We start from the raw sequence: 26,436 nt of genomic DNA, 5'->3' as shown, positions 1-26,436 counted from the left end.
CTTTTGGGCTTTTTATTCTAAGTAGTGTGGCATTATCTTAAATCCGTATGGTCTGTAGTGGTAGAGGTTTATTAGCCAGTTAGCAGTGTAACACGTCTACGTTTTTGTTCTCCCTGTCCCGTGATGTACAGCTGGACTTTTTTTCACTGATTTCCATCCTTTAGTCCTCTACCTATATAGTTTATTAGTGCTGTTTGTGCCTATTGTCAGATCTGTTTCCGCACAGACACTACTTAAGGAAAATTTAATGAATGGGAGTTTCCTGGTTCCAGTTCCTGGCGTTGCAGATACCTGCAGGCTGGAGTGTTGTCTTCCTCGCTGCCACTGCATCTAGCTTCTAGTGTGTGCCCGTTAGAGGACACTGCTATTAGTTACAAATATTTATTTTCCTCTTTTAAGTTCCCCCAAAACTTGAGCTTTAAAAGTACTTAATTTGTATGTAACTGCAAGTCATGTCTTATAAGCCCAAGAGGTATTTAATATGCATTTTAGTTAATACAAAACTTGTGGGGAAGAGCAAATATTTTTATTTAGAGTTTAAAGAACATGCATAGATAGCTGGTCACGTTAAAGATATACCTAATATTTTAAGACATAGTGAAAACCAAAAAAATTAAGGGCGAAATTTAGCTTAGTATTCACTAGGCCACTGAGTGAAATGAGGAGGGTGGACTTTTCTTCATTTTCTTCGTTTTGTTTTAGAAAATTTCCCTAGATTTTTTTCTTTCCTTGTAGTTACAGTCCACAGAGGGCGAGGAGGAAGCCAAGCCTTGCACGGTAGCAAGCGGATTGGCAGTAGCAAACCACTTAATAGCAACTCTTAGCATAATCTCTTGCAGCTGACCGGCATTACCCAGCCGCATCGCGCGCGCGGCCGGGTCTGTCGGGGTGCCGGAATGCTGCCTGCCAGGGCTGGTACGTGCGCTCGGGAGGGTGGGCTGGGAGGCAGGGGACGAAGGATCGCTGCCCATGGGTGCGTGCTAGGAGAGAGGGTCACAGTAGATTCCTTTTCAAAATGCACAAGTCGTAAACACTATCCAGGATTGTCTTATGCTTGTTGTTCCTCCATTTTTGTGAATCCAGGGATCCTTGCCAATCTATACGGTGTTCTTAAAAACTCTCTAAATGTTGTTTGGTTTTGTTTCATACTGCATGTTATATGTAATGAATGTTTTTAAGTTTGCATATGTTTTCCTCCTTTTAAAGGTATATTAATATTTTTGCTAATATTTACCTAATCCAATTTTGAGTTTACTTTGACTAACTTCAGGTGATTTGAAGAAAAAGTCGCCAGCCATCACATGGCAGTGCAAATTAAGCTGTTGTACAAATTTATGATGTAAAGAAAATGTTCTTTTATCAGATGAATTGCAGGGTGCACAATCAGAGACTGAGGCTAAGCAAGAAATTCAGCAGCTGCACAAGGAGCTGATTGAAGCCCAGGAGCTAGCTAGGACAAGTAATCAAAAATGCTTTGAACTTCAAGGTGAGACCCCGATCAACTTGGTTGTGTAGGGCATCCATTAAGATTGTATTTATCTGGTGATCCTAAAAGGGGGTCCAGTTTTGCTGACTGTCTGTCAAATAAATTTGTTTCATAGCATTCACATCTCCTGCACAGAATGTCAGAAGCTTCTGCTTTTTTTCTAAACTTTATATACAGTCTGATGGACCTCTGACTTTTTGGCTCAAGATAAACCAAAATCTTTTCATAGTATTGAATACATACATGAACTCCATATATTTCATCCTTATAAAATAGAGTAATCTACAGATATTGATTAACCTGTATTTCAGTTAGATAATGCACATAATTTAATGTATTCAGTGGTCGTTCTTTGTTTAGATCACCTTATCAGATATGTAGCTGTATCATTATCCTCAGCAAAACTGTAGGTGTTTTTTGACAGGAGGTAGTATAGTCCAGTTTAATTGCATATTGTTCAGCGTTCTTTATGGGGTATATTTACAGCTCTTTTTTTTTTTTTTCTCTTCCCACACCAGTTTGCATTTAGCACACAAGGAGTTTTTGATTCAGGCAACAGATTATATTAATTTCAAATTAATTGTAATACTACCACAATAATGGAATGATGTTTTAATATTAACTTCTTATTAAACTACTTACACAGTTACTAGTTTGATAACTTACTGAAATAATATGGTTGTTCTAATTTTTCAGTTAAGGGGAATTTGTAACTAAATTACACGGCTGAAATACTAACAAAAACTTTTGGGCACATTTTCACTTCCATTTATAGCGCTATTGGAAGAAGAGAGGAAAGCATATCGAGTGCAAGTTGAAGAATCTAACAAGCAAATAAATGTTCTGCAAGGTAGGAAATTATTTTTTTCACCCCGCTCTTTTAGGGAAAATATATGGCTTTGGCTGTTTCTGTGGCATTGTAAGAGCCAATAAAGGAAAATGTTAATTGAGTTTGTGTTTTAAATCTGCTTTCTTTCACCGTGTCTTTGAATTTTATTGTGAAATGTTTCCTGTCAATTCCTATGCTTCTAATCGTAACTAGAAAATGCAAAAGACATAAGCTGTAACAGATGCCTCTTCGCCTTCCTTCAGTCTTTCTCAGCTTTGAATTATCTATGGATTCTTACTGTGACTTTTTTATTGTGAGAGCACTCAGAAGGTTTAGTCTTTTTTTTGTGCTACTCAGTCTCTTCACGTCATTGGTAGAATCCTCTTAAATAAATTTTTTATCACTCCAGATCTGCATCCAACCTCAGAGCATGCAGTATAATTTCTGGAATAGAGACAGTGACTATGCTTTCTGAAAAAAACAGTATGACCAATCATGCTTTTTTCAGTCCAAAATCATTACAGCAGAATGTAACTTGTGTCACGTATTCTGTATCACATTAACTGTGCATGTGAGTGAGCTCATTGGTCAAGAAGCTGTCTAGCCTTAAAATCAATAAGGGTTACGTTATGACTCATCCTTAGAGCAAGTGTTAGGTTGAACATATACTCAGCTATTGATTGTTATGAAACTTGTAGGAGCTTCATCACACCTTGGTACCTTTGTCAGCATATCATTTGGTTTGAACCTAAAAATGTTCGGAAGGCAGATGAGCAGAGAGGCAGATTGACTGACAATCCTCACTTTCTTAGGAAATCAAAATAGCTTTGCCAAATTACTTTGGTAAATGAGCATTAGTTTGTTGTGGAATGTGGCACTTGTCATATACCAGTCACATGGAGAATCTTATATAATAGCATAGTTTTATATGAATGTCAGCAAAGAACGTTTACATTTTCTGCCATTACATCTGTAAGAAAGAGGAGCTTACATAATAATAATCTTCAGAACAAGAAGAGCAATTCCATTTTGAATCTTGTCCTGCTAATAACGAAGATTCTCCAAGTAAAAATGCTGTAGAAAAAGTTAGAAATTAGGATTTGATAGTTATTTCTGTGCAGAAAAAAAGAAATCTCACAAAAAGGGACTCAAAGTATAAGCTTGACAGAGCCAAACTTAACTGCAAGATGCCTCTTGTCAGTTCAGTACCTTCTCTCCTGAACCCTTCATGAGTGAGGTCTTGCTTATGTTTCCTCCTCTTCTCTCTCCATGGTAGTTCAAAACGTTCTGATGTTTGTTGTATGTTTGCTGCTTCCCAAACTTTTAGGGTGTGACACATCTTGCAACTTGGGAAATGTTGTCAAGATGTCAGGATTTTCTCTTGGCAGCCTCTATGAACTGTAGTGGAGAAAAAAGCCTGGCGGCTTCATGCAGTAACATTTCTTAAAGTATTTTCATGGAATCAATGTTTTAGGCCAACCAGTGCTACATGGCTTTATATCACAGAATCACAGAATTTTCAGAGTTGGAAGGGACCTCTAGAGATCTTCTAGTCCAACTCCCCTGCTAAAGCAGGATTGCCCAGAGCACATTACTCAGGACTGCATCCAGGCGGGTCTTGAAAATCTCCAGGGAAGGGGACTCCACAACCTCCCTGGGCAGCCTGTTCCAGTGCTCTGTCACCCTCACCCTAAAGAAGTTTTTCCGTGTATTTGAATGGAACTTCCTGTGTTCTAACTTGTGCCCATTGCCCCTCGTCCTGTCACTTGGAACCATTGAAAAGAGCCTGGCTCCATCCTCCTTCAACCCACCCTTTAGATACTTGTACACCATAATAAGGTCTCCCCTGAGCCTTCTCTTCTCCAGGCTAAAGAGTCCCAGCTCTCTCAGCCTTTCCTCATAAGGCAGATGCTCCAAGCCCTTAATCATCTTAGTTGCCCTTTGCTGCACTTGCTCCAGCAGTTCCCTGTCCCTCTTGAACTGGGGAGCCCCAAACTGGACACAGTATTCCAGTTGTGGCCTCACCAGTGCAGAGTAGAGGGGGAGAATGACCTCCCTCGACCTACTGGCCACCCTCTTCCCTATGCAGCCCAGGATTCCATTGGCCTTTTTGGCAACAAGGGCACATTGCTGGGCCATGGATAATTTACTGTCTACTAGGACCCCCAGATCCTTCTCCTCCGAGCTACTTCCCAGCAGGCCTGCCCCTAACCTTTACTGGTGCCTAGCATTCTTCCTCCCCAGGTGCAGGACCTTGCACTTGCTTTTGTTGAACCTCATTAGGTTCTTGTCTGCCCAGCTCTCCAGCCTGTCCAGGTCACGCTGGATGGCAGCACGGCCCTCTGGGGTGTCAGCCACCCCACCCAGTTTGGTATCATCAGCAAACTTGCTGAGGATACACTCTGTCCCCTCATCCATATGTTTGTCATAGAGAAGTGAAGGTGCCACAGAAACAACTGAGATCCTGTCTATATGTGTGAAGTTCTTTAGATGAACAGACAGGTAAAGCGAGGAAATTCAAGTAACCTGTCATTACTTAAAAAAAAAAAAAGTGAAGCTTTCAGTTTAGATGGGATAATGGCTTACATAAATAAGAGATGTAATGGAAGTTTTCTTTCTAATTGCCCTGAATTCTGCAGCACTAGAATGCTTCAGAAACCATTCCAATACTCTTGGTAATAATTTTTCTGTGTGTAAGTTGTTTCTACAACTCCACCAAACTTTAGAAATGCTTCTTTGTGTTTTGGAATTTCAGTTATGCCATGCTTGTTTTCACACCTGAACGTTTAAAGTGAGAGTTGTGCACCAACAATGCAGACAGAAGGAAAAAGAAACAAATTTCTTTGAAATACTGCCATTACTGAGAAAACAAGCATTTAGCTTGGCTTGAAAAAGAAAATAATATCAGGAAGATATGATTTGGAAAAAATCACTCCTTTGCTCATTAATGGTCACCTGCTGTGTTAGCAAGTCATAATTCTTGGTGTTTGAGAAATGTGGTTTCCTAGCGTATTGGTTTGGTAGGGTCAAGGCTCCTAAGGTAAGGATACATGGAAGGGCAATTGTTAATATATACTGTGTTGTGTTACTGTCAGGTTGTTCTCATCTGCTACTTTGTTTGCTATTCTGTTAGTGTAAGCCTGTAGAAATTATTTCCAAACAAATGAGGTGGTAAGCCTCATGTTGCTCACATATCTTTAAAAATCCATCATGCTGCAAATTGTTACGGAACAGAAGCTGTTTCATCTTATACAGAATTGCTGTGAAATATAACTTATTGTTGTCTATAATAGCTCTTATATGTTATAGTATATAATAGCTGTCATGTTTTTTTCCCATACTGTCTTTCCTCCAGAGTGTGGAATTGGATAATTCACAAATTCTTTAGTTTATCTAATGACCTAAATGTCTTACTGGAACCTATTTAGAGAAGGGGGGGGGGGGGGGGGGGAATTGTGTTTTTCTTTTCACCGTATGTCAACTAAAAGCAAAGTTTCTGGGTGGTACCTGTGTATGAATTCTACCTATATTACTATGCAGCTACTGAAAAACATGAAGTATAGTTGCCATGAAAGTGCAAGTCTCTCTTGAGTAGTTTTTATGCTATATCTGCTTATGGCATGACTCGCTCACATTCTCTGTGTCATCTTCTACAATAGATTGAGAAAACAAAAATAAATACAAGACATCTGTGAAGGTTACTCAGCCTTGGTTATCTTGCCCGTGCTTTCCACTGTCCTTTTTTGCCCTTTGCTTCTGAAACATATAACTTTAAATGCATAATGCTGACCATCTACAGTATCTTATATTAGGTTTTCAAGTGATGTTAACAACTTCACACTTTTCTTCTCAGAGCAGTTCTTCGTTAATGTAGTAATTGCTTTTTCCCATGTTAAAAATCAATGAAATATGTGTGAACTCTGATATGTGTTCTTTAAAAAGCCAAACAAAAACACTGAGCAAATTAAGCACTTTCATTAGTCAGGGTTTTAACTATAATTTTATTCTTTCTTTCATCTTTCCCTTTCCTCTGTACTGTACTTTTTTCTTTTTTCAGCTGCTTGCACTGTATTCCATTCACATGTGTGTTTATGAAAAATAGTTGTGCTCAGAGAAGAGATGGGTTTAGTAATGAAACAGTTTTGAATGGGAATAATTTGTAAGGTTTGCTTCATACAGAAATGTAAAATAACCTAGCATGTATGTGACTGCTGCACGTTTACAGTCAACTGTAAATGCTAAAGGATGACTTGTAGTTCAGTATATTTGGTGCAGCTGTCCCTTTCAATTTAAAATTAATCTTGCACTTCGAAAAATGCTTTTTGCAAATAAGTAAAGTAATTTTTATTTCCTTTCCTACGTGTTGAGACTGGAGTAGAAATTAGACTCTGTGCCTCAAATATTTATAGACATCACAAGTTAACTGCTGAACGGGCAAACATTTCCAATGTAAGTTTGCCAGCTGTTTGGCTTGTCAGAAGCTTTTTTGCTTTTCCTCTTGTCTCTGAACCCTGCAGTGTCCTTGTTCTATAACACTTGTTTTGCTTACAGTGAAGTTGGATCTAAATGTTGGTTTCAGATACTGTAGAGCTGCTTTAGTATCAAACATGTAACACAACCCTAAGAAAGCTTTGTCCAACTGTAATTCTTGTTTCCTCTGCCTCTCTGTAACACACTACCCTGCATACATGTCTCTTTAAGGGTACAGCACTTGACAACATTAACGTCTTTTTCAATTGCGTTAGGATTCTTTAGTCCTGTTAAACATCAACAAGTTGAGAAAGGGAGTTATGTTTTGTTAGATTTTCTGTAAGTACAGTTTTTAAAAATACTAACATTAACGTATGCTTTCCAGCTCAGTTGCGAAGATTACAAGAAGATATTGAGAATCTTCGTGAGGAAAAGGAGAATGAAATTTCAAGCACTCGCAATGAACTAGTCAGTGCTCAAAATGAGATTCTGTCACTTCAGCAAGTAGCAGAAAAGGCAGCATCAGAACGTGATACAGATATTTCTGCATTGCAAGATGAGCTGCAAACAGTGCGAGCGGAACTTGAACGGTGGCGGAAAGATGCCTCAGATTATGAAAAAGAAATCATCAGTCTGCAAGCCAGTTTTCAGCTCAGATGTCAGCAGTGTGAGGATCAGCAGAAGGAAGAGGCTACTCGCTTAAAAGGTGCTTGATTAAAAGGATGTCACAGACCAGTGCTAACAGTAGCATCCTTCTCAATCTGATGAAGATCAGTTATTCAAATCACAATTTGTCTATCTGTCTCTCTGTGGACACTTACTATGTCTCTATATATACGCATGTGTGTGTTTATATATGTGTATCAAGGCTTGTAGTGTTAGAAAAGCTGTTTTGTATACTTCCTTAAATAGTAATTGTCAATTATGCCTAAATTAGCTTAGGTACCCTTTGATATTAAAAGTAGTCCAAGTATAATTCCACTTAAAAAAGACAGAAGACTTGTATTGATATTACCACAGATTTCCAAAAGTATTTAACTTCTGTATAATTTAAGCCTGTAAATGGGTAGCTTCACTCAGGACAAATAACTGTATTTTGTGGCTTAGTAAAACAGCTGATACTATCTCATTTTTAACATAAAAATGTTAAAATAAATCTTGAATTAAAGCTTTATTCTGGACGCATGATGTAGAGATATACAAATATGTTGTGCTGAGCCAGCATAGGGCTGCTTCTGGGCTCATTTATTTGCATTTCTCTTTACCTGTGATGCACCTACACCTCAGGAGGGCTGCTGGAGAGCCACTACTCCACGCCTGTAGCTTCAGGTCTCAGAGAATGCTAGTAGAGTTCAAAAGCTCATGCTGAAACTTTGTACATGCCACAGAGATACTGGCATACGTAAAATGCTTTAAATTCCCAATCAGTTAGTCTTTGTGAAGTTGCCAGAGAAGCCTTTTTCCAGTTCAGACTCCAGTCTCTTGTCTTTGTATTACTAAGACCTGTGTAACATTGATTTTTATCTGTTTTACCAGGGACAGATTAATTACAAAGGTCTCATTTTCACCCTTTAGTTATTGCTTTAGACATTCTGTTCCTCGTAGCAGAGGTGTGGTATCTAGTGATTCTGATAGTTTGCTATTTTCAAGCCCCAGAAATTATTTTCTTCAAATACACTTTTCTGTCACTGTTTCTAAAATACTAGAGTAGACCCACAAACAGACTGTTTTCTACTCCTTTGTGCCTTAGAAAAAGCTCACGTAAAAAAAACCCAAAAACCAAAAAACCAAGCACCAGCTTGTTTAACAGCTCACAAACCTCCTAATAGTAGAAGATACGGTAATGTTTTACAGGTACTTGTGAGAGGATTCATGTGACATGATTATAACCAAATGTATTTGAGATGTATGACTGTTACCAGCTTTTCCTCCATTTATTAGCTAGTGATACTTGAAGCAGTCATGAAATAATTTTAGTCAATTCAATTAAATTTTATTAATTGCAGGTGAACTTGAAAAGTTGAAGGCAGAGTGGAGTGCTCTGGAAGCTGAATGTGTTACACTAAGGAAGGAAAATACTTCGCTTACATCTGAACTTCAACGGCAAGAGAAGGAGCTTTCTAGGTAAGGGCACAGTGGATTTGTCTAGGGAGGTATCATAGTAGCTGAAGAGCGGTTTTTTGGTTGTCTTTTCTTCCCGAAAGTGGTACTAAATGTCTGATGGTGTTTTAATAAATGTATTGAAATTTTATTTATATCATAATATTGGGCAGAACACACTTTCATGCCCAATTGTTATACGAAGCTATTTTTTTCTATTTTGCAAATGCTTCTGTATTACTTATCAGTCATGTTACCATCATGAGGTAACCTGACTTATTTTGCTGCTTTTAATAAGGACTTGGAAGTGTGCACTGTGGAAGTATTCAGACTTAACAGTTATCCTTCTATTCAAAAAGATAATAAACCACTAGTATAAACCAATAGAATTCCTAACCTAAAATTTTCTCAGTGTTCAGAATTAGAAAATGATAGTATGGTGTCTCACGGAAGCCTGTCACATTGTAAAAAGTAATGATGGGCAGTATTCTATGTCATGTTTTGCTTAACAGAAAAATACAAATAGTTTTATCACAAGCACCATAGTATCTTTTGTGAGGGATTTTAGAGTGCAGGAATATTTGTATTTTACTTTATTTCTTTTGCTATTTGAACACATGACATTACTTCCAGGCAGTAGATAGCCTTTAGCAACTTCCCCTGTTATTCCTTCACCTGCTATTATTATGTTGTTTTTCAGTTTCAGATATTGGAACTTAATTCACAAAGGAAATATGGGATAGCAACTTTGTTTTATTCTACATCTGAATTTTGCCATCATGCTTAGATATCTGTTGTTTTGTTTTTTTTTTCTTCTGGCTTCCTCACTCTTGTAAGATCTAATTGGAAAAAATGGAAATTTCCCCCAGTAAAACATTTCTAGAAGTAATGTGTTATTTTACAGGAGTCAAACCTTTCTTTTTTTTTCCATCATGCCCTGATTTCCACTTGTATTTTTTTATACACAAGGTCACACGAGCAAATACGGGATTTGCATAATGGAGACATGCAAGATCTCTCCCTTATTTTTCTTTGTCTTGCACAAGCACGAATTAACTCTACTTGGTTATTACACTGAAGTTTGTAATGGCTTAGTTTAGGGCTTTCTATGACAGTTACACAATTGTAGTAAACACTTGAGGAAAACACTATCTATTAGCTTATACAACTGGAGTAACCAAAGTGTGTGTGTAAATAAGTGAAACACAACCTTGGACAGACTTCTCATTGCAAATTTGTTTCAAAATACTTTGGATTATGTAATGTATACTTAGTGAATAATAAAAAATAAAACAAGAAACTAAAAAGTAGGAATTATACATTATTTAAATTACGTATTAGAACTAATTGTACACACTAAGCTGTGCATATGTATTTAAAAGGAAGACTGTGGCCAGCCTTTTGTGTCGGTACTTTGTATAGGGAGTCAATGGTGATCCGTACTTCCACGATTGCTCTAAGATGGTATTTCCATATTAAATGAAAATATCTTGTAAAGCTTTGGAGAATGAAAAGTGCTTTAAAAAAATCTCCTTTCTTTAAATTTAAAACATGTGAGTAATCAATTGTTGGGGTTTTTTTTCAGCTCTCAGAAACAGAGTTTAGCGCTAACCAGCGATATAAGTGTTCTTGAAATGTCTCGAAAGGAACTTGAAAATCAAATGGGATCTTTGAGAGAAAAACATCAACGGGATGCAGCTAGTCTAAAAAGCCAACTCAGTGAAGCTGAGAGTCAAGCGAAGGATGTTCAGAAAGAGGTAACATGAAACATTATTTCTGTTTTGAGAGAATATAAAGCCCAATGACTGACTTTTAAGTAAAAGAATAGGAAAAGTCTAAGACGTCTAGAAATGAAAATTTTTCATACTTGTATTGCAAGTACTTTTATGGTAGCTAATAATAGATAAACTGGGGGTTAAATCAAAAAAGGAAGATTTCAGATAAAATGATTTGCGTGTGTTTTGGGAACTTCCTAAAGTTTACTTTTGTGCATTACATTAGTGAATTTAATTTTAAGCTGTTCAGACAGGTAAACCCATATTTAGAGTCTTCCTGAACATCCTGGTATAGAGTTTCATTAGCTTTTATGAGTCAGAATGAATTCTTTTTAGTCAGTGTGATCTTCCTAGTTAGCTTTAAACTCTTTTATTTAACAATGGGACTACACGTTCTCTACAAAAGTCTCCTTTCATCTTACTGGATCACTAGGCTGCTGAAGGTGATCAGCAAGTACATAAGGAAAAGCTCACATTTTGAGCGACTATTTCATCTGCCTGCCCTCTAAAGATTATGTCTGAAAGAAGGCCATAACCTCCAGCAATTACTTGCTTTCTTCTATGAGCATTTTGAGTGAAGTTTTCCCCAGTCTCTGCTTTTAGTTTGTTTTGTAGTCCTTTGCTTTGTCATTAATTCATCCATGTCACCTTCCTTACAATTTTCAGAATTTGAATACTTTGTTAGTCTGTGTTTTTGTAATCAGATGAATTTGTAAAGAGGCCCAATCGTTTAAATTTGTGGTAAATGCCAGTACTGAAAGTCTTTGGTTCTGTCCTTGTTTATCCCTGTCATGAGGACTACTAGAAAGCTTGTGATCTACAGGAAAAATTGATAGTGAGTTTGAAAAAGGAGAAGCTGCCCATACTGTAAGATTATGGGACACGTTCACCCAGTATTGTTTGTACTTGACACACACTGAGGATTATGGTGTGATAGTAATAAGGCATAATATTTTTTTACTGCCTTTCTTACTCTTATGTTTGAATTTGCTGTGTGGGAAAGAGGGTTTGATTTAATTCATACAGAATATTGATTTTTGCACCTACTTGATTGGCGTAGGTATTTAAGCTACAGCCTAGATGTAAGACCACTATCTAAACGTAAGGGACTCCTTATTCCCCTGTTTCTTGTTCTGTCTTCGTAGTTTTTACAGTCCTTTCCAATATGATAATGGGTAATTGTTTGGTAAGAGAGATGAATTAAGGCCTTGCATTTACTTCACATTTCCTTCTTTTTAGTAATCCTAACCCTTCAAAGCCAGGGGCAAAATCTTAATTTAGAAAAAAAGAAAATCTAAGCTAAGATTGTTCTACCCTGCTTTTATGAAAAGAGAGTGTACTGATGCGAGGCGAGTTACTCTAGGCAGATGACAGGAAAGGAGGCTGTGCGCTAAGCAAACATAAGCGTGTGTTGGGTGTCCAGGGGTCCGCAGAATGTTCTCTCTTTGTCTTTAGTATGAAAGAACACAGACTGTGCTCTCAGAGCTGAAGGCGAAATATGAGATGGCTGAGCAAGAAAATCAGTCGCTCACAGAAGAACTTAAACAATGTAAAGAAAACCTGAAGCTGCTACAAGAAAAAGGAAACAACGTAAGTCTACAAAATATGTGGGGAAGTTGAGTTATGACACTGGCAATTCTGTTGATTGGGGAAATATGTAAGTGTCAAATAGAAAAGGACGGACTTTAAAAAAAAAAAAAAAAGGGCTGTTTACCATATTATCTACAGAATTCCACTCTGGTACTAGCTGTGCAAATTTGTAAGTCATTACACTTACAATTATGCGTGCAAGTTGAATTTACAGTTGTGGACAGTTTTAAATATAGCCTTAGATATCTGCTCTCTTGAAAACATCTGGCTTAAATACTAGTGAACCAGAACTAAGCAGAACTTTTTAATTTCAGAGAATGATACATGGGTAAAAGGCTGAGAAACCTGGATCCAAATGAATTAAGCAGTCTTTTTCAAGATGCTTTTATTTTATTAGTGCTTAGTGCTATGGATGTTCCCTCCTTACTTTTGCTCAGGCTTCATAACAGTGGTTATCCCTGACCGGCTCATGCTTTAAACAGTGCAGTTGAACTGTCCTTTCTGTTCACTAATGAAAATATTCTTTTCTGTTGCAATTAATATGAAAGGTGGTATCACTAGACTTGAGTTTATGGCTAGGGGCAACTATTTTTTTTATTTTTTTTATACTGAGACTTCTGAAATTCTCCAAATGTTAGGGGGGTGGCAGACACCTTATAAAGTGGTCATAGCCTTGCTTCAGATACCTTGCTACACTGGGATGGCTGGTTTATTGTCTTCCTGTGCTGCCTCTATGATCAGTACAGGGTGAACAACTCCTGTAGTGGACAGTACAAACCAGGAGGATAATGGATGCTCTGTAATAGCCTTTTAGAAGACTGTTTCTCTGACTATGGAGAAAGTTTTACAGGTATCATCCTCTAAAATCAGCTGACTGCTAGATGCCCAAAGCTTGTATGAATACTCTTGCCACAGGCAATTGCTGAATGTAAACCTCTAACATAGTAGAGCTGTCAAAGATGTAAAGAATTCCAAGCCCTTCTCAGTTTTTTCAGCCATATTTTCAGGAATATGATGCTATAATTCTCATGGAACCTACTTCCTGCTTAAAATTCTTCTGCAATGCCCAGATAACATTGAGTTCCTAAAGTAGGCAGAAGTCAAAAACAAACCAACCAAAAAGCTCCCATTCTAGTAGAAGAGATAACACTGAATAAATAATTGTGAATGTGAGATTTTCTACTTTGTTGAAAAAATTAACCTCACGATTAAATGATCAGTGAAAAAAGGGGGATACTAGAGGGAAGAAATACTGTGAAGGGAATTGGAGCACCTGATGAAAGTGGAAAAGCTTGCAAGGTAAGGGAAGTTTTAGGAAGAATTTGAGGTAAGTATTGAAAAGTATGAAATCAGGAACCACAGCAGTTGCCAAAATCTGCTTCCAGAGTAGTTAGTTACGACAGCTGAGACCTGGAGGTCAGGGTATGAAGAGCATCCAACTGTATAAGGACCTGCAGGACGAGCTTGCTGTTCAAGCAAGTGTTGCTCACAATCAGTAATTTAAAGCATATCTATCTTGTGGATTATTTTGAAGCGTCATGGATACTGGGCTGAGTTCCAAGGTCAAATTTTTCAAGTACTGTTGTCCCCATATGCTTGAATCATCATCTGCTGCTTCATTTCCGAGGACAGTGTCCCACAGAAAGTGACTTCCCACTCTGGGATTTGTTCCTTTTTGCAGCCCTTCAGGATCTGAGTTTGCATATCTTCATATCCTAATACAAGATGCATATTTTTGATGAAGCACCTAGTTAAATGCTCCTTGACAATAAGGACATAAGTTTGTGAGGGGGAAAATGTAATTGTTTGGAGGCAATTTCATTTAATGGGGTGGATATTTATCATCTGTTTCATTTGCCAAGATGCCACAGCCATGAATGCATATAACTTTAAAAATAATAATAAAAAAGAAATAATAATAATAAAAAATTCCATAGTATTGTTCAGTGAACTAACAAATGTTAGAAAAGACAAGGCTTCTGTATTCCATTTGAGATATCATTTAAATATTAAGTTTTTATACTTAAGTTTTACTTTAAAAAAAAAAAGTGTTGTGTTCTGAAATGCTTAGCAGTGTGGTGTACTATTTGTGCTTGCATGCTTGTAGTCACTGATTATTTCCTGATGCGCTTTATATGACAGATTTGTTTATGTGAATGGTTTGAGAACGTTAGCTGCTCTGGTCGACTTAAACTTCTGGCACTTTTTTGAACACTGCTGTGATTTATTTTTTTTCCTACCAACATGCTTTTTGTGGGAAGGTGGCACTCTGATTTGTGGCACCAATAACACAAAAATAATCCTGCATGAAAATTACTTAAATAGTTACACATAATTTGTCTATTAAATTTTCGCCTTGATTAAAACAAATTTGAATTGAATGGCAGAGACTAGAATACTTTCCAAGATTCCTGTTTTGAACCATATTGGAGGTTCTATGATGAAGTGACTTGTACAAATTTTTAACAGGATGAGATTTTATTTATGAGTCACAATGTTTTACAAAGTCTTCAATCATGAATTTATTATTTATTTGACTGAACAAAATCAAGGTGGCTTCAGCACAAAAAAGTTGTTAAGAAAATATTTAGCATGGTTTGAACTTAACCTCTGTGTGTCTGTGTGCGTGCACGAATATATAGGCTAGGATACAGCGAAAGCAGATGTCTTCCAAGGATGGCTTAAAAAGAAATTAGGTCCTTTTTTGCCTTTAATTTATCATATTAAGGATAGAGTCTGTCCATCCAGAATGTGAAGTAAAGTAGTTTATAGTTAATTGAATGTAACTGAGAAAATGTGTAGATGGTTCTAACGAGGCCATAAGCTAAACGAACCCTGCAATGGTGCCAGCTGGTGGTTTGGCCCAGCTGCAACGTTTGATCGATTTTTCAGAATTGCATTCGGTCACAAAGCTGATGCCCTGCCAGAGATGCTGATCTTTGTGGTGTCTCTGATAGGACTGTACTTCCTTGCTTTCAAGTAACTTAGTGTTGATTGTACAGTCATGTTACGATCCCACGGGAATGTCTGAACTGCGGGGTTTGCCTGTGGACGTAGTTGTAATTGATTCACTAATGGAGGAAACAGATTGTTTTTCGTGGAGGCTGGTGATGGAAAATGGGAAAGGCTAACTTCGATGTTGTATAATAACCAAAAATTCAGTATCTGGTGTGAGTCTCTCTGCCTTAAGAAATCCAGTTGGGATTTCCTATCACTTAGAAAAACTAAAACCAACTATAAATAAGATACAGGCAAATCAGGTTAAGATTTGCATTGTTTTGAAGTGCAAAATGCCAAGTTGTGACAAGAGGTTTCTTAGAACATTTTCTGCTTACTTCCCTTTTATTTTTAAACGTCCCTGCTCATTTGAGTAGAGTGGTGTACTAACTTTGTATACCAGATTAGATAATGCTGTATTGTGTTAGATGTCTTTAATACATTTCAATTAAAACAAAACTCACTGACTTATTTCCCCCTCTCTAAATCATCTTTACCTGATTGATTTATAGCACAAAGTGATTTTTAATATCCCTTCCCTTCTTTAGCCTTCCATATTACAACCCGTCCCAGCCGTATTCATCGGCCTAATCCTGGCTTTCCTGTATTGGTGTTACGGCCCATTGTGGTAGCGAAAGGTACAAGCACTACTGTTCAGTCAATGTATGTTTGTCCCTCTCACCTGTTTGTGCCATTTCTGTATAAAATAGTGCATGGTGAAACGCTCACAGGTATTTTTTATTATTTTTTTTTTTTTTACCTGAAGCAAACCCTTCATTTAATATGCCATTCTGTTGATACTGGTGAGCTGAGCAATCAACTAATCATTTAACATCTGTGTGATTTCTTTAATTCTAACAATGAATTTTGTTCTAACTGGTTCTGAATGTGCCTCTTCTAACTCGGTCTCTGTCTTTAGCGAATGGGCTGCCTTTTGCATAATGCTGCGATGCTAGGGCCTGTAAGAAAACTTACTTGCTTAATTAACTGTGAAAATGAAGAGTTTGCCTCTAATAATAAAAATCAACAAGCTTTGATTCCTATTTATGGGCTAAGAAATTCCTCTCTGGCTCTAAACACTTTATTTTTCCCACTATTGCTATGAAGAAGATGGAAAAAGAGACACGATGAGAAATAGGTGGTTGGTTTGTATTCTGAACTCTCAGCTTGCATTTTCTCTAACGTCTCTCAGTGTGTCCTCCTCTTAAAATGCTATTGTTGTCATGAATTGTTGTGACAATCCATTTGAAACGATGTTGTTAGGATCTGCTACAAACTAACTGTATAAATCCAGGTTTAAACATTCAAAAGCTGAGTTAACGATGTCAGTACTGCGTAAACCTGTGTCTAGCGATTACTTGGCACAAGCGATGTTTTATACATCTTAAGCCTTCACGTGTTAAGTAGCAGATTTCCTTGAGGTGCGCACAGTAACGAAGCTGGGAATACGGAACTGCCACAAGTTCTCCTGATGATCCTCAGTCGTGAAGAGTTGCGGAGTTTCCTTTGCCAGAGAAACACGGTTTACTGTGATGCCCTGAGTCAGGACTAGCCCGCAGCAGGGCTCCTGGGTAACGTTTTAGCGATGCCTATTAACAGGTGCTCAGGACTTTCAGGAACCACGGGGTAAACTGATTAGTATGAATTAGAACAAATATGATATTGATTTTTTTTTTCTCTCCACACAGAGACAATGGCCTTGGATGCCTGTGATGGCAGCTTTGGTTGCTGTAACAGCCGTGGTGCTGTACCCAGGCCTAACCAGAGCTTCTCCATGAGAACTGTTGTTGAATCCATACACCGTCCTCCCTTTAGAAGCTGGCAACATTCATATACTGAGGGAAAACAGATTAATTCTCTTCCTTTTTACCTCTTAATACAGCACAGCTCTGCGTGAGAACAGCAGTAGGGTCATTTGCTTTAAACTGTATAAAATGTATCTGTCTATAAAGAGGGAATAAAATTGTGATTCATCATACTGTGAGCAATATTTTTGCTTACAATTTCATGCAAGTTTTAAATTAGTATGTTGGGATTCTGAATACTATAATGGTGGCCTAAAGTAGGCTTCTTGGTACCAAATTATTTATAATGGCTAGGGTTGTGGACACTTACTTTGGAATCTGATTGCCAGATTTAAAAAGAAAAAAACATTTCTGATTTGGACACCCAAGCCAAGTAACCTTGCAGATACTTGGAAAACAGATGCAGTGTGCTCAGTGCCTTTCAGTGTGATTCTTTTTTTTCTTTTTTTTTTTTTTTTTTTAAAAAAAAAAAGAGCTAGTATACCATTTTACTTGCTGTTAGTCACTGAGCTGTTGGGAACAAGACTTAAGAAAACTTCTCTTACCACGCCTTTTGAAGGAAGCATATTTTTCTTTGATAAGGATGGCTTTATTAATGATTTTTGGAAATAAACACAATTCATGTCCAGCCTTAAAGAGACAGAGATATTGATGGTGAAGACCAGCCTAGAGTATTTAGTGTGCGCGTGTGCGAGTGTAAGCATGTGTGTGTTCTTGAGTGAACTAAGGTATTTCTGGGAGCAAGTACTTGGTCATTTGATGGACATAGTGCGGTGATTCAACTTACATTAACTTTAGTTTGAATGTAATTTATTAAATTTCATATATTTAAAGAGATGCGTTCTTTAAAAGTATGAATACTTTCTCACATACCACATGTATCGATTTATTTTTTCAGTCATTTGATACTTTCTGACGTGAGCTGGAGAAGCTCTTTAGATAAGCTTTTGTTGACGTAACTTTAAGAGAACTGCTACAGTACGTCTGTGATTAGCTGAAAAATCTAAGATACATAAAATACTACAAAATTGGAATCATATAACTGATGCTGTATTGTCAGGTCAAGATGATTTCGATTTGGTGGTAAAATTTTGTGCATCCTCATCACATGGCTGTAAGTATGATGCAGTGGTCCCCATTACAAAGTTTATTTTTCTTATCTAAGTACTATAACTATTGCTATTTGCAGACTTTTGGTGGGAATCACTGTAGTTAGTGCTAAATTAAATGTAGACTGTAGTTGTCTTGTTCAGCTCAACAGTTCTGTCAAAAAAGTTTATTAAAGACTTGAATAATATGCTAAAGAATGGTAAAGTAAAATGGCTCTGCTAAAGGAAACTTCAAAATAGGGAGGTAATCTCAGCAATTGAATTGGCTTTAAAAAATGTTATGGCAATCGACAGATAGTTTAAATATTTAAATAGAAATTTAGCATATAATTTACTTTGTGAGGTTTTAAGGGTCGTTGTCTAATTAAAGGTTCTATCTTAAGTTACGTGGGATTTGCTAATGGGAGGATTATTAGTTGGAAAAAATAGTCCGCAAGTGACTTGTAGAAAATAAATATTGTCATTTAGTTCATTCATTTCGTCTTTTTCAGTTGCAGGAAGCCACCCAACCACAGAACACTCGTATGCCAGTGGTACTTAGTACCTCTTGTATATAGGTTATTGCAAATATTGTTCTGAAATGCTTAACTTCAGAATTACATTTTTTAAAGTAAATAATTGTTTTAAATCTATTTTGTAAAGATATAAAAATACAATAGAATTTCTGGAGTACAGATTAAACTATTTGCACTAACACACGTGATGTGCATGATTTAATAAAATAACTTTACTCTCCCTATGCATGTTTGAGTTGAATGTCATTTGAAAACAAAACATTCATGCTAAGTTTCTTTTGCGCTAGGTATTGCCACAGTTACTAGGCACAGTGTCTGCAGCATGTCCAGTAATAGCGAAAGACTTTTTTTCTTTTTTCTTTTTTTTTTTTTTTACCTTGTTATTTCACATTTGCACTGGTTTAAGTTTTTGTCTAGCTGATCTCTCTCCTGGCTGTGGTTTTCGCAGGGGGGGAGGAGAGCGTGATGAAAGGCTTTGGGGCTTTGGGAGCAATGTTGCCATGGGATGGGGGGGGGAGAAGAAATGTTGGCAGCTGAGGGTGGATTGTGCCGGTGGCAGGGGTTGCGAGGCTGGAGGAGCAGCGGCTGCAGATAGTGGGGTGGCAGTGGAAAGCCCTTCTAGGGGAAGGCAGCATCAGGCTGCCTTTCTCTCATCTTTCGCATCTTGAACTCCCTATTTCTCCCTCTTCCAGCGACTGTTTCTTTTCCAGTTGATTCTGTTCCCTCCTGCCTGCTGGTAGCACGTAGACATGGTGTGAGGAGGTGGAGCGGGACCTGGTGGAGCAGTGGTCCCTCCTGGCTGGCAGCGGGGAAGGTGCTGAGCTCCCTGGGACCAGCCTGGGGGCGGGCTGCACTGCCAGTGGGTGCCCCATACTAAGCGATGCTGCCCGAGACATCAGTTTGTTCTTGTATTAAAGACAAATGTCATGTTTTCAGAAGTCTTTAGAGCATCAGAGAGCTGAAATTTGAGACCCAATATGGCTGCATTAAAGGAGAAAGATTTCTAATTTAATTATGTGCATGTGTGCATATTGATAATTGTATACACAGGTGCGTAGTACACATTGCATGGGGGTTTGTGCTTACAAGTATACCTGTAGTTCCCTAATACAGTGCCTTTCCCGGGAGTTCTTGACATTTGCATGTTCAAAATGATCAAGAATGAGCTAAAATGCACAGTTCACTCTTCTGTTGTGAGAATCCCCGGAGAAGGATTGGATACCGGGGAAGTTGCTGTTCTTCAGTGCTTTGATAGTAAAGCAGCAAGTTGAGTTATTTTGCAAGCACTCCTGTGCACAAACCTCTCTTGTTTTTTGTTGCATTTGTTTATAGTAAATGTTTGTGCTCTTTTACACTCATATTTAGGTTCTTTATTTTTAGCTGTGAGGCTTGATTAGCTAAGCCTTGGAGTTACTGTAACAAGAGCAGCTTTTCACAAACACATCAGATGCTCTAAGTCTACTTGTAAAATAAGTGCTCTGAGCTTGCACTGAAGTTTGGGGTTTTAAAAAGGTTCCTCAAACTACAAAAATTAGTCTGAGAGTTGTTTTATCACTTGCTAGTTGAATTTGGAAGATTTAATATAATGATATATCTGAACACTTCAGTTTTGTCCTGGTGTCCTGACTGAGGCACCTTTTTTTAAATTCTAAACTACTTCTACCTACATGGGGACAGGGGCCTTTTATTTAAAAATATAAATATACAATATATAAAAAAATGTAGTGTAATTTTCCCGTTCCTTGTAGCTGAATTAAATGCGCTCTTCCAGAGTCTTAGATTGATCCTTCTTGCGGAATCTCTGGATGTTTTTGGTGCTAAATGGAGAATTGTGAGCCTGCACAAGATATTGTGAAGTTTTCTCATAAAACAGTCTAAATGAGACTTAGTGTCAAATGACTGACGGCTGAAGCAAAGGTAATCATCTGTGCGTGTATTTTGAGGGCATATTCCGAAGTTATTTTTCTTTTTCTAATCAAGTCTTCTGAAGTATGTTACTCGTTCAAATTTTCAGTGTGCTTTACATAAGATTTTGAATGTCTGCTGCCTTAAACCATAGGGTTCCACCACTTGCAATAATCATTTCTTCAGCTTGAATTTTCTCCATGACAAATCTACTGCTGAGATTCATTCCACCAGCAGCATCTGAGTGCTTTAAAACACCAGGTCACCCCAGCAGCTTTTGGGAAGCCACTGTTTGCAGGAGCTCTGCCACTGGGGCTGGCTGCTTTCCACCAGGGGCCTTTTTTCCACCTCTGGCTTTTCATCCACCATTAGTATTTCATTAGCAACTGTCTCAAGATTTTGAGTCTCCATTAATAAAGCAATTGATCATATGAAAGAATTAGAAGCCATATTCTCCCTCTCTCTCTCGTATATACCTCTAGATCTGTTTGAAGGGTGATCGCTTCCAGGAAACAGCTGCATTGAACTCCCCAGTTCCAGCTGCTTTACTTATCCCAGTCCCTCTTTGCCTATGCTTCTGGACACAGAATTCCGTTCTTTCTCCTCTGGTGGGGAATCAGGCTGCACTATGGGTCTCCTAGTTCTTCCTGTCTTCCTGGGTTTTTAGTTTGGGCCAACTTGTTCAAATTAATGAGCAAAGGTTTGCCCACAGAGCCGGGTTGTTCTCCCTGGAGAGAGGGTTTCACCCACTACTGCTTTAAAAACAGTGGGTGCTACCAGTGTTGGACTAAAGGCTCCCAGAAGTAGAGGGCAAATTAACAATTCAAACAAAAGGTTTCAGTGATAAGGGCCATCAGAGGCTCACTTTTCCAGTTGCTGGTAAAAGTAGAGGAAACTCATATCTGATCGCTTCTCTAGATATCACAAGTCAAAACTTCACCGTCTGATTTCAACATCAGAAGCATAACATCAAGCAGTTAAACATGTATTTTGGAAAAAAAGCAGTCTTGCTTTAAGAACTTCAGAAAAAGAATCGATCACCTCTGTAGGTAAGTTACTTGAGCAACTACTGTCCTCTCAAAAAAAAAATAAAACAAAACCAAAACCACAACAAAAAAAAACCAAAACCAAACCCCAACCCAATGTTTGAGTTCATCTCGCTTTGCCTCCCAACCACTGGGTTTCAATATATCTCTCTTGTTCTACTACTGCAGATGTTGCCCTGATCCAGGGATTTGACATACTATGATCAATATGCCTTCCAATCTTACTTTATATGAATGGGTTGAATTTCTTAATTTTTTTCTTCATCCCTCACTTTTTTGTTGTCAGCTTTTTAAACGGTTTCTAATTTTCTGAAAGATCTTTTTTGAAGAGTAGATGCCAGAACAGAACGTGTCCTTACAGTAATGACTTTACTAACGTCCTATAAATAGATATAAGCTTTATATCCTGCTCTGCTATTCTTATTTGCCTGGCTACCAGAACCCGTTTGGGGGTTCACGGACTTCTAGCATTTGGATTTTAATCTTGTGAATCAAATCTGTGCATTCCTTGCATTACCCCAGCCCCGTGGCATCTGCCTTTGCAATATTGTTCGGTAAAAAACACTGTAAGTGAGCAGTCCAAGGCAGCAACCTGTTCCCATCACTGTCCAGCACTTCATCAATAGTTTGGGTTTTTTCCCTTCAGGTTTTCCCTTCAGGTCAGGGATGACTACCAAAGCTTTTCTAGATTATTGATCATACGCTGTTGAATGGTAGTGAGCCAAAGAGAGATCCCTGCAGGACAGTAGGGAAAACATTCATAGAATAATTCCTTCACTTAGTTTTTGCAATCTGTCACCTGTTTTTTAGTCTGGATTATTAGTTACAGTGATAGTAGTCTAGTCATCACTTTTACGGGAATGTCAAGTTTTACAGAAGTCTTGGTTTAATAGCACCAATACTTATTCACATTTTTTTAAATGTTATAAAAGTGAAATTTTATTTTAAAGTGCTTTCACAGGCATGAGTTGTTCTACGTTCTTGAATTCTTTACTGATTGCTTCCCATAGATTACCCTGTGATTTACTTAGCTCTTACAGTGAAGCAGAACCAGTCCTTTTTCCAAGGTCACATATTTTACACTCTTCCCTCAGCCCCATCATGTTGTTCCCTGTTACTTCTGCTTCCCTCTAGAAGGCATTTCTAATTCTAAATTATTCATGTGACTATGTTCAAATTTTTCCAGTTTGCTCAGTTTGGGTCAGCATTGTTCCCAGTGCTGGAAATGTGACTCTTCTAATGCACCGAGGAGGTGTGTGCATGCGTATACATTGCTGTTCTGAGATTGCGCTTGCATGTGGTGAGAGAGATCATGATTACTTGCATTTGGCAGCCGTGAGAATGGAGATGTAATTGAGATTCTCAAAGAATTCTCAGCTATGAGAATGGAGGTGTTAGTATGGAGATGTAATTCTTTTATTGTGTTAGGTGATATACTGAAAATGCGGATGTGCTTCCAAGCGTGTCATCTCTTCATCGTTGTCTGATGAAGATGAACAAATCCAAACTTGGGTTAAACTAAAAGTAACTTTTTATTACCTGATCATATTAATCAGTAACTTGAGAGAAAAGGGTTAAGCGATCAATTAATTCTGTTCTATTGGGATAAAATTTGTCCAAAAGCTAGCCGGTATTTGTTTCAGTTCTCTCTGTTAGGAAACGGATTTTTTTAGAAATATCACACACATGCTATGAGTGGTAAAGTACTGCCTTCAGTATGGGATGGATTTACTATTTTAATCTTTCTGTGCTAGATCATTTATGAAGTTTATATTCTATTTATATTTCTTGTAAGGCTTTCTTGCTCTGGAAAATACTTTTATCGGGTATGTCATCAGTTTTGATGTGACAAAACTACTTGTCTTGGATAATATAGTGGCTCTTATTTAAAAATGTTCCAAATATGCAATATGTCTTTTGGGATGAATAAATGGTAAAAATTACGAGAATAAATTTACAACACAACCGAAAGCTGATTTGTATTGTACATAGTCTTTCATTCAGCCTAACTCCAAATTTCAGTACTCCACAGTATCCGAATAACCTGCTGCACTGTTTTCTCGCAGTAGAAGACAAGTTACTCATTAATGAAATCAATTAAAGCATATTTTAAAATTGGACTGTACTTACCCGTTTACATTGTACAAATGGGGTTCACAGCCATACCACCTTTGCTGCTTTCTGTGTGGTGGTAAAGCAGTGCTGCGACAGGTCTGCGTGCCAACCCAGGGCGAGAAGGGTCGGAGCACAGGGTACGAGCGTAACCTCGGTTTGTGCAAGGGTTACATGTTTTCTAGTAACCAGACACCATCAGGGCATCATTTGCAGATTGTCCTTTAAGAAAACCGACAATCCGACAGTCTTTAACCCGCACTGTAAATCAGATGCGATTCTGGAGCTCTGCTTCAGTGCTGACTCAAGAGAAGGACATTCACTGAGTCACTTACGTTGTTTTCAGCAAGTCTGAGCAGTTTGAGGAAAGGAGGTCTCCTCCCTGTTTGCTCTGTGGTTTGGATCCACCCCAGGGTGTAGTTTAAGCGAGCGTGGTTCCACTCGAGGTTGTGCTAAGTCCTGGTGTCAGAGGCTAGCTAACTTGCCTCTCTTCTGTTTCTTTTCAAAAAGTTAAAATCGGAGCTAACATTAAACATTCTACCAGATGCATTAGATGTTTGGGTTTTATGGAGAGGTGGGGGGGGGGAAAAAGCCTAAAAAAAAAAGTGTTAAATATGTCTGTCTGCTCTTCATGGGATGCTGTTGGTAGCAGAGATCACACCTAACCTCTACCGGTAACTTTGTCTCAAATTCCTGTCTCCTAAATTGTGGCACGGAGTGCTTTTTCTTAGACCAAGGAGGCAAAGACTGAATTAGTTTATTTCTGAGTAATGCTGTAGGTTAAAAGTGGTGAGCAAAAAGGCTTGCTCATTCTTAAAGATTCAGTATCGATATTACAGGCTAGTTAGGTGTGATATTAAGGCGTTTGGTTTTTCTTTTGTTGATTGGCAGTTTTTCTGTTGCAGAACTTGACCGTAATCCAACTGTAACTGGGCATTGTCATACACATTTATTGCTCAGGTTTTTTTCCACTTTGTAATTACTGTAAAGGCATGAAAATGTAGCCTGCAGCAACTTCACAGTAATTTTTTTAATTGCACTTGGAGGCTTGGGTTGGCCAGGTGTTGGTGTCCCTGCGCTACATGTTGCAGCCACTGTAGGTCCTTCCTCTGCAGACTTCCCTGAATTGTGATTCTTCCTGAGTTCCCAATACTTTCAGATTTAAAGGGCTCTCATCCATCTGTTTAAATGGTAAATTTGAAGTTGCTGCTGTGGTGCACCTGCAGGGTAGTATTGTGTTTATACATTCCTTAATTATGTCCCAGCCAATAGCAAATTATTAACAATGTCCCTTATTACTTGACGTGAAAGACTGCGTATGCAGTGAGCGAGGGTGGTCCTTAGCACATCCATGCCCCTCTTCTGCAGGACACTTAGTAGACAAATAGCAAAAATAATCTCTGTTGATTTACATGGTGTTTCTCATTTCAAATCCGGAGAGAGTGGTAAAAAATTACTTGCCCCAAACTGGTGCTTCCCCCAGTAATTAAGAACAAATTAAGTAATTAAGAAACAAATCGTGGCATAATTCCAGCAGAACGAGTGCTACTGGGATATTTCTTTGGTGAGAACTGAATTGCTTTGTCAGATGTGTAGGATGTTGCATCTGCTTGGAATGCGGGCCTGCTGGGCATCTTTGCTACTCACCGCCCTTAGGCGGGCAAGGAAATTCATCGGTGAAGCCTTTGATGTAATGCGTATCAAGATGGAAGATGAGACTACTGTACTTTCTCAACTGAGGCACCTCAGTTCTGCTCATATGCACATGGACTCATGTAACAGTGGTGTTCGTTTAATGTAAATGTTTTCCAGTTCCCATGAAATACATTTCACTGGAGAATATTAAAACATGGTAAGTTTTTTATTCTAAAATAAAGAATAATAATTGGGTATTTAGTCATATTCTGCAGCTGTATGTGTTAACTTTTTAATTTCTTCGACTGTAAGCAGGGCTTCAGCTAGATTCTGCTGGCTCAGATATGTCATCCGAAAACTGCTATATTATTCTTTAGATTTCGAGCACATATTGGAGGTCTTCAGTCCTTTTGGTTGTGAAGATACTGTGAAAATACAAAATTATAACTGTTTAGTGTGAAGGTTGCTTCCTGCAGCCTCTGAAGAGCAAGCTTGGGAAGCAGGCTGTTTGTCTTGATGAGTATTACTGTAGGTGCCTGGTGATCCAGGTGCAAGCAACCATCTCCGATTGAGGAGAAAGGGGATGATGACTCAGGGTAGAGTCACATCCTGTTGGCGCTGGTTAGGGACACCACTGCTTCACCCTTCCTGGTTCTGACTAATGAAGCTGAGAAGTAAAAAAAGGATCCTTGAGATGTGAAAAAGGGAAAGCCAGCCCTTCAGAGATCTTTGGCTATCCAAATCTTGTACGCGGGTAGTGAACCTGTTCAAAGGCAGCTCAAGCTCCATGCTGCATTTACGGAGCTCTTAGAGTCAAGTGGACCCCTTTCCGCTGCATGTAGCTGTTGCTACCCCATTGTTGAGTGGCAACTCCCGACAGACTCGGGCAGACACAATGGCCTTGCTTGCATCCAGCTTATAACTCTGGTTTTCTCTGCAATCACGCAGGCTGAGAAGAAGGGGGAAGGACTTTTTACAAGAGCATGTAGTGATAGGACGAGGGGGGATGGCTTTAAACTGGAAGAAGGTAGATTTAAATTAGAGATCAGGAAGAAATTTTTC

General features: G+C 38.3%; 1 protein-coding gene across 13 annotated transcripts in view; it reads left to right on the top strand.

Moving 5' to 3' along the window:
* The window catches only part of SLMAP (sarcolemma associated protein), a 91,260-nt gene extending 69,624 nt beyond the window's left edge, over window positions 1–21,636 (top strand). For 4 of the 13 annotated variants that reach the window (XM_082487969.1, XM_082487970.1, XM_082487966.1 and 1 more), the window contains 8 exons: window positions 1,364–1,486; window positions 2,262–2,336; window positions 7,171–7,491; window positions 8,792–8,909; window positions 10,471–10,642; window positions 12,116–12,250; window positions 15,796–15,885; window positions 16,936–17,225. In XM_082487969.1, the coding sequence (XP_082344095.1) occupies window positions 1,364–1,486; window positions 2,262–2,336; window positions 7,171–7,491; window positions 8,792–8,909; window positions 10,471–10,642; window positions 12,116–12,250; window positions 15,796–15,879 (1,028 nt within the window). In that variant the 3' untranslated portion in view covers window positions 15,880–15,885; window positions 16,936–17,225. Of the gene's footprint in view, window positions 1–1,363; window positions 1,487–2,261; window positions 2,337–7,170; window positions 7,492–8,791; window positions 8,910–10,470; window positions 10,643–12,115; window positions 12,251–15,795; window positions 15,886–16,935; window positions 17,226–21,499 lie in introns of those variants that run through there. The other 9 variants (XM_082487962.1, XM_082487963.1, XM_082487961.1 and 6 more) reach the window with 4 other exon arrangements.
* Window positions 21,637–26,436: the final 4,800 nt, after the last annotated feature.

This window comes from Vanellus vanellus, assembly GCF_965231255.1.
Source record: "Vanellus vanellus genome assembly, chromosome: 9".
In the NCBI taxonomy this organism is placed as follows: domain Eukaryota; kingdom Metazoa; phylum Chordata; class Aves; order Charadriiformes; family Charadriidae; genus Vanellus; species Vanellus vanellus.
Note: the sequence above shows the minus strand (reverse complement) of the source record. Positions and strands in the feature narration are given on the sequence as shown.